The sequence below is a fragment of the Calonectris borealis genome, unplaced genomic scaffold (assembly GCF_964195595.1).
Source record: "Calonectris borealis unplaced genomic scaffold, bCalBor7.hap1.2 HAP1_SCAFFOLD_160, whole genome shotgun sequence".
NCBI classification, from domain to species: domain Eukaryota; kingdom Metazoa; phylum Chordata; class Aves; order Procellariiformes; family Procellariidae; genus Calonectris; species Calonectris borealis.
The window spans coordinates 10,441-17,449 of NW_027441546.1; the positions used below are offsets into that span (position 1 = coordinate 10,441).

The following is a 7,009-nucleotide window of genomic DNA, read 5'->3' on the forward strand; positions in this document are numbered from 1 at the left end:
GCTGAGGAGCATGCCCGCGTGTCAGCGGCGCGCGTCCTCGGGAGGGGGCGGCACGAGGGCCGTGGGTGCGAGGGGACCACGGCGCGTGTCCGCAGGAGGGGTCTCGGGGAGGGGGTGTGCGTGCTGGGGCACCGGGGCTTCGGGGCGAGCAGGGCAATTCTTGGCAGGCCCTCAGGGGAGAGGCTCGTGGGGGTGGTGGCACGTCCACGAGGGGCATTTTGGGGGGACGCACGTGTGCGAGAGCAGCAGGGGCCCCGGCAGGGCTGCCGGGGTGTCGGGGACGTGTCCGTGGGTGGAGGAGAAGAGGAAGCACGTGAGTGGGTGCTCCAAGGGGGGCAGGGCGACGTGGGGGTCATGTTGGGGGGGTGGGGGGGGAGGTGAGGGACCCACCTGGTGGATACGAGAGGGAAGGGGGAACCGCAGCACAGCACCCGTGGCTGGGACAGAGTTAACCGTCTTCATCCAGCCCGTGGTGCTGGAAAGGTGTTGGTAACACACAAATGCTTTGGCTGCTGCTGAGCGGTGCGTGCACAAGGTCGGGGCCTTCTTTCCCCCTCTGCCCCCCGCAGCGAGCAGGCGGGGGGTGGGCAAACGGCCAGGACCCTCAGAGATCATCGAGGCCACCCCCCGTGTGGCGAGCAGGGACGTGCTGCACCAGGCCAGGCTGCTAAAGACCCTCCGAGCTGACCCGAAGCGCTTCCAGCGAGGGGCCACCCGCAGCTCCTCGGGGCGCCTGGTCCCCGTGTCCCACCGCCCCTTCTTGTTCCTCCACTGGTTAAACCGTCCTTATGTCAGCTGCCCCCAGTCTCCGTGCTCAGCTGCGGGCCAGGGCCAGACCCCCGGCCAGCGATGGGGTTTCCTGCTCCCTCCTAGCCCCACTTTCACTTTCGCTCTCTGACACACCCTCGTTTCCCGGAATAGGAGGAGAGGGGCCGGCCAAGGGCACGGGATAAACGGCAGGGCAGGACCCCGGCTGCAGCAGAGCTGTTGCAGCCCAGGGCGGGTGACGAAGACGACGGTGAGTCCCTTCCCCTAATCCCCCCTGCGCACCCCACGCGAGCAGCCCGGGGCTTTGGGGCTGGGAATGACTCCTGACCCCAGGCAGCGACAGGGACCCCGCCGGGTGGGAGGAGGAAGAGGTCCAAAGGTCTGCTGGGGCTCTGGGATGGAGCAAGGGGAATGGGTGGCTGGAGCCTGCCTTCACCCCCGAGGCTCTGCGTGCAAGTTAGGACTCGCCTGAGCTTGCACCCTATGGCCTCACCATTCCTCTCCTGCCCACGGCGCTGGCAGCGCCGTGGCACGAGGGGCAGCCTCCTGTCCCCAGGGGCGACCCCTCGCTGTTCCTGGAAGCGGGCAGGGCTTGTGAGGTCCCGCCAGAGGGTTCCAAGCCCAGAAGCGGGCAGTGCCGTCGGAGCTCCTCGCTGCCGGAGCAAGTCCCCGGGTGTCTGGGAGGTTGCAGTGGGGCAGCTCCTGGGTGTGGGCACGGCAGGAGCCGTTGTGCTGCCTCCACGTCCGTGGGGTTTAGCGGACCCTGGCAGGGGCCGGGCGATGGCTGGGGCTGTGCAGGGGAAGGGTCCGGATTCGGTGAGAGCCCCCCTGCCGCTGGCAGTCTCCCCATCGGGGCAGAAGGCGAGGAGGGGCGGGGGCTGAGCACTGGAGTGTGGGGAGGGGGTCACCCACCACCGCACGGGAGGAGGCGCGGAGGGAGGGGAGCCTTGCGAGGGCAGCACAAGCGTGTCCCTGTGCGGGGCACAGGGGGGGTGAGAGGGCGTTTGATGGCGTCGGGCATAAGAAATTAATGAAGAAATTAATAAGAAGCTCCCGAAGCTTCGATTTCACCCCCCAACCTCTCTTTCCTTAGCGCTGCTGCGGCTCTCCGGTCATTCCTCTTGCCCCGCAGCCCTGCCAGAGGCCGTTGCCATGTCCCACACCCGTTCTTGCATGGTTCACCCCCAGCAAACTTCCAGCGGGAGTTGAGGACACACTGCAGAGGACTCCCACTTTCCCACTGGGCTGTCAGAATCTGAGCTGTTCCTGTTGCAAGGCCAAGGGGAAGGGGCTGTGCACCTCTTGGGAGCGTCACCGTTGTCTTCACAGCAGCGCTTGCGAGGGGCCAAAAGAGGAGGCGCGGTGGAAGGAGTTTGGTGCAAAGCGCGATTTGCTTGGAAAAAGGAAGCAGGATGCTAACGACTGTCCCTGCTGGGACTGGGGGGTGTCCCCACCTTGCTAACCAGCCCGTCTCTCCGTCTCCTTTGCAGGCTGCGTTTGCTGCCAGCCATGGCGTCCGAAATCCACGTGCCGGCGCCTGTCTGCCTCATCGAGAACACGCGGACGAAGGGGCTGGTGGTGCGGCAGGAGGCCCTGCAGGTGCTCTCGGAGGTCACCCAGCCGGTGGTGGTGGTGGCCATCACGGGGCCGTACCGCACGGGCAAGTCCTACCTCATGAACAGGCTGGCTGGCCAGAGGAAAGGTGAGGGAGGTCCCGGCCCTGCATGGCCAAGGTACCCGGGTTTGCCCACTCTGCAGTTACCGCCCTTGCGTCCTCCCCACAGGTTTCTCCCTGGGCTCCAGCGTGCAGCCCCACACCAAAGGTATCTGGATGTGGTGTGTGCCTCACCCCTGCCAGCCTGGACGCACCCTGGTGCTGCTGGACACCGAAGGGCTGGGCGACGTGGAGAAGGTGTGGAGGAAGCAGAAGCTCCATTTGGGCGTTCCCAGCACTTTGTGGGAGCTCTTGAGGGCCCAGCCATGGTGACCAGAGTGCAGGTGTTCCCACCGCCTATGGTGGGAAGAGGCCATGGGGAAGGAGGTCGGGGTAGACAAGTTGCCAAATTCCTCCGCTTTTCTAGAAAAGAGCAGCAGAGCGGGAATGAGGAGCTGAGGGAGCACTTTGGTAGAGGTCTGTGGGACCCTGAGAGTTAGGAGCTGAGGATCAGCCCAGCTTCAGAAAGACGTGGTGATGGCATGGGGCGGGTCTCTCCAAAGCCTGATCTTGCCATGGCCCGTGGGTTGGGGGCATTCAGGGCCTGGGGATTTGGGGCTTTGCTCATGCTTAGGGAGTCTTGTTGATAAGCGCCAAGGGTCGTTGTTGCAGGGCGACACCGAGAACGACACATGGATCTTCCTGCTATCCGTCCTGCTCTCCAGCACCCTGATCTACAACAGCAAAGGCACCATTGACCAGCAAGCCATGGAGCAGCTGCAGTATCCTTGGTGGGACAGAGGCCCCAGGGATGGCCCCCTCTCCCTGTGTGGGGGGCTAGGGGTTGACAAATCCCAGTTCCTCAAGCAGCTGCAGAACCTTCTGGTGGTGCCCGGTGACGTGCTCTGAGTCCTGAGGAGTGCCACGTCGTGGACCTCAGGGCTGAGGGTTTTTCTCCCTCCTCCTTCTGGTGGTTCCAGGCTGTTCCCTGTCCCCGCAGGGTCTCCTCTCTTCCCCATGAAGTGCTGAGCGGTTGCAGGATGGCGATGCCCCTGCGTTCAGAGCTGAGGTCCCTCTTTCCTTAGCCAGCTCCCTAGCTATGTGATGAAGCTGACTGAGCACGTCAGGTTGAAGGCAGCAGCCGAGAAGAGTGAAGATGAACTGGAGGATTCAGAAAAACTTGTCCGCTTCTTCCCAACGTTCGTCTGGGCTGTGCGGGATTTCACACTGCAGCTGGAGGTGGATGGGAAGGAAATCACTGAGGATGAATACCTGGAGAACGCCCTGGAGTTAAAGGCCGGTAAGGGAACGGTGCCGTGCTGCCGGAGACATTCAGCCCCGGACACAGCAGCCTTCCGGTGTAATTCAACAACAGCCCGAGCCCGGTGGACTTGCTCCGTCTCCTCTTCCCCACAGGCAGCAGCCCGGAGGCCCGAGGCTACAACGAGCTCCGGGAATGCATCCGCCGGTTCTTTCCCGCTCGCAAGTGCTTTGTTTTTGACCAGCCGGCCAGCAGGAGGGACCTGGTCCGCTTGGAGGAGCTTCCGGACGATGGGATCAACCCCGAGTTCCAGCAGCAGGTGGAGAAACTCTGCAGCCACGTCTGGGAAACGTCTCCAGCCAAGGCCATCCCTGGCGGGCGCATCGTAACGGGGAGCCGTGAGTCCTGCTGTCGAGAGGGCTGGGTGGCCAGCAGCTGGTGGGGCTGTGCCTGGGGAAGGACCACGTGCAGAGCCGGAGGGGCAGGTGGGGAAAGGGAGAGCTTTTCTGCCGGCTGCCGTCCCTGCCTCTGGATTTGGGGCTCCCGCACGTTGCAGGCGGGGTGGGAAAGAGTCAGGAAAAGAAGTTCCGGAAGAGTCCGGCAGGGAGGCAGCAGGGATACGGCAGGACCCAGGGCCGAAGGGGAGCCTGCGTTTGGCTCAGGCTGCAGCTCTCTCATGCCTGGTCCTCCTTGGCAGTGCTGGGGAAGCTGGCAGCGACCTACGTGGAGGCCATCCGGAGCGGGGCAGTGCCGTGTCTGCAGAGTGCGGCGCTGGCCCTGGCAGAGGCTGAGAACGCAGCGGCAGTGAAAGCGGCTGTGGCGTTGTACCGGGATCTGATGGAGCAGCGGGCGCAGCTGCCGACGGAGACCCTTCAGGAGCTACTGGGGCTGCACGCCCAGTGCGCGCGGGAGGCGCTGGAGCTGTTCGTGGCACGGGCATTTGAAGATGGCATCCGCCCTTTCCGGGCAGAGCTCCAAGTAGGTGGTCCCCAGCCCAGCCGGGGCTCCCCAGGGACACCATCACCCCCTCAGCTTTGGGGAAAGAGCACGGTCCTGGGGGGCCGGGGTCTCCCTGCCCCCTGCCAGAGGACGCTGCCGAGCCCTCTCCAGAGGGGCCTCGGTGCCCACGCCTGCTCTCACGCGCTGCAGACTGGCAGTTGTCCCCGAACCTGCCGCGGTTCCGAAGCTGTGCTGCAATGGGGACGGAGCTCAGCCCTGCCCCCTCTCCTGCTGCAGCCCAGACGCGTCTCTGCCCCGGCTGGAAGCCTGGAGCCTTCCACGCTTCCCCTGTCCTGCTGAGTGGTTCTTGCCCCTGTGTTTTGGGAAGCCCGTGGGCCCTCTCACGCTCTCTGCTCCCGTGCCCCTTGGCCCAGAGACGTCCGTGGGCACAGAACGCCCTCCCCATCGGTCACCTCCCGGCTGATTACCCCACAGACCGGAGAACCCAACCTCCATGTCGGCCTGGCTTGGTTTGTGCCCGGCATGAGAGCGGTGGATGCAGCTCCGCCTGGGCTGATGCCTTCCCCCCGCATCTTTCCGGACAGCGCCAGGTACAGGCACTCAAGGTGAAGTTCTGCAGGGACAACGAGCAGGCGTCCCGTGACAAGTGCGAGGCTGCTCTCAGGGACCTCTGCCAAGACATGGAGAGACGAATCGCTGATGGGGTCTACAACGTGCCAGGGGGTTACCAGCTCTTCCAAGGAGACCAACAGGCACTGGTGGAGAAATACTGGGAACTGCCTGGCAAGGGGGTGAAGGTAGGACCAAGAGCAGCTCCCCTTCAAGGGGAGAGGCTCCATGTCCCATCCCCTTCCCCCAAGAAACCATTTCCCCCCAGCTGCCGTTTCTCCTCTTGACTCCTCTTCTACCGGTGGTCCTCAGGCTGCTGCTGTCCTGCAGGAGTTCCTCCAAAGCAGAGAAACCCTGGCCAAGTTCATCCGCCAGATAGACCTCTACCTGACAGAGCTGCAAAGTAACTTCTGGGCTGGAGAAATGCCACTGCCTGTAGAGGGCCAAGCTTGAGGGAGGGGGACAAGAGCACTCCTGGGGGCTTGTGCGCTCAGCTCCTGCCCTTGCAACACCTCTGTTTCTCTGTCGCCAGGTGAGCAAGAACAGTACGAGAGAGCTGAGCAGGAGAGGGAGGCCCAGAGGAAAATGGAGACCGCAGCATTGATACTGGGTGGCTTGGTAATCGCATTTGCTACTCGGAGACTACCAAGATTTCCTTTATAACCCCTGTCGTGGTTTAACGCCAGCCAGCAACTAAACACCACGCAGCCGCTCGCTCACTCCCCCCCCCTCCACTTAGCCATCCTCTGCGGAGTAGCTATTCCCACCCTGGACCTTAGCAAGGCTCTCCTCACTTTGAACCTGTGAGGAAGTTCTCCCCACAGGGCTGTTGTGCTCTCTGCTCGCTCACGCCCTCTCAGTGCTGCTCCCTCTTTCCTTTCTTCAGACCAAAAGATCCCCAAGTGCCCCTTCCTGACCCGTCTCTGGAGGAGGAGGTGGCTGTAGGGGGTTCACGGGAGGTGTGTGTCCCATCGTACTGGTTTTGGCTGGGAGAGGGTCAATGTTCTTCCTAGCAGGCGGTGGGGTTCTGTGTTTTGGATTGGTGACCGAACCAGTGCTGCTGACACCCCCCTGTTTGAGCTGTGGCTGAACAGCGCCTGCACAGCATCAAGACCTTTTCTGTTTCTCATCCACCAGCGAGTGGGCGGGGGGTGGGCAAGAAGTTGGGAGGGGACCCAGCCGGGACAGCTGACCCCCGCTGACCAAAGCGATATCCCAGACCCTAGGACACTGCGCTCAAGCAATAAAAACTGGGGGATAGAAGGAGGCAGGGGGATATCTGGAGTTAGGGTGTTTGTCTTCCCAAGCCACCGTTACGTGTGATGGAGCCCTGCTTTCCTGGAGGGGGCTGAGCATCTGTCTGCCGATGGGCAGTAGGGAATGAATTCCTTATTTCGCTTTGGTTGCGCACGCAGCTTTCGTTTTACCTATTAAACTCTCTTGGTCTCGACCCACCAGTTGTCTCATTTTCACCCTTCCCGTTCCCTCCCCCATTCCCCAAGCTGTGTGGGGCTCAGCTGCCCACCGGGGTCAACCCACCACGCTCATGGACAAAGGGGTTTCCCTCCTCCCTACAGGGAACTCAATCCTCAGCTGCTCTACGAGAAGAAGCAGGGACACTAAGCGTTCCAGTAACGAGAAGGTGTAGAGGTTTCTCAGTTCTTTACATACAGAGGGGCGGTCCAAGGCCGTCATCCCGGTGGCACTGGCCCCTGAAACGCCTTTCCTGCAGTGTGGGCACTCCATCCCTGCGGGAG

At 62.8% G+C, this 7,009-nt stretch overlaps 1 protein-coding gene across 2 annotated transcripts; it reads left to right on the top strand.

Annotated features, from left to right (window-relative positions):
* The first annotated feature begins 887 nt into the window (after positions 1-887).
* Positions 888-6,702, top strand: LOC142077139 (guanylate-binding protein 1-like). 2 transcript variants are annotated; one of them, XM_075139313.1, is made up of 10 exons: positions 888-1,018; positions 2,259-2,470; positions 2,553-2,680; positions 3,095-3,204; positions 3,520-3,722; positions 3,839-4,081; positions 4,381-4,661; positions 5,228-5,440; positions 5,565-5,655; positions 5,785-6,702. In XM_075139313.1, the coding sequence occupies exons 2-10, from the start codon at positions 2,278-2,280 to the stop codon at positions 5,913-5,915; spliced, it is 1,593 nt and encodes a 530-aa protein (XP_074995414.1). In that variant the 5' UTR covers positions 888-1,018; positions 2,259-2,277; the 3' UTR covers positions 5,916-6,702. The 2 variants fall into 2 exon arrangements, with proteins under 2 accessions (XP_074995414.1, XP_074995415.1); XM_075139314.1 differs by lacking the exons at positions 888-1,018; positions 2,259-2,470 and having other exon boundaries at positions 2,669-2,751.
* The last annotated feature ends 307 nt before the right edge of the window (positions 6,703-7,009 follow it).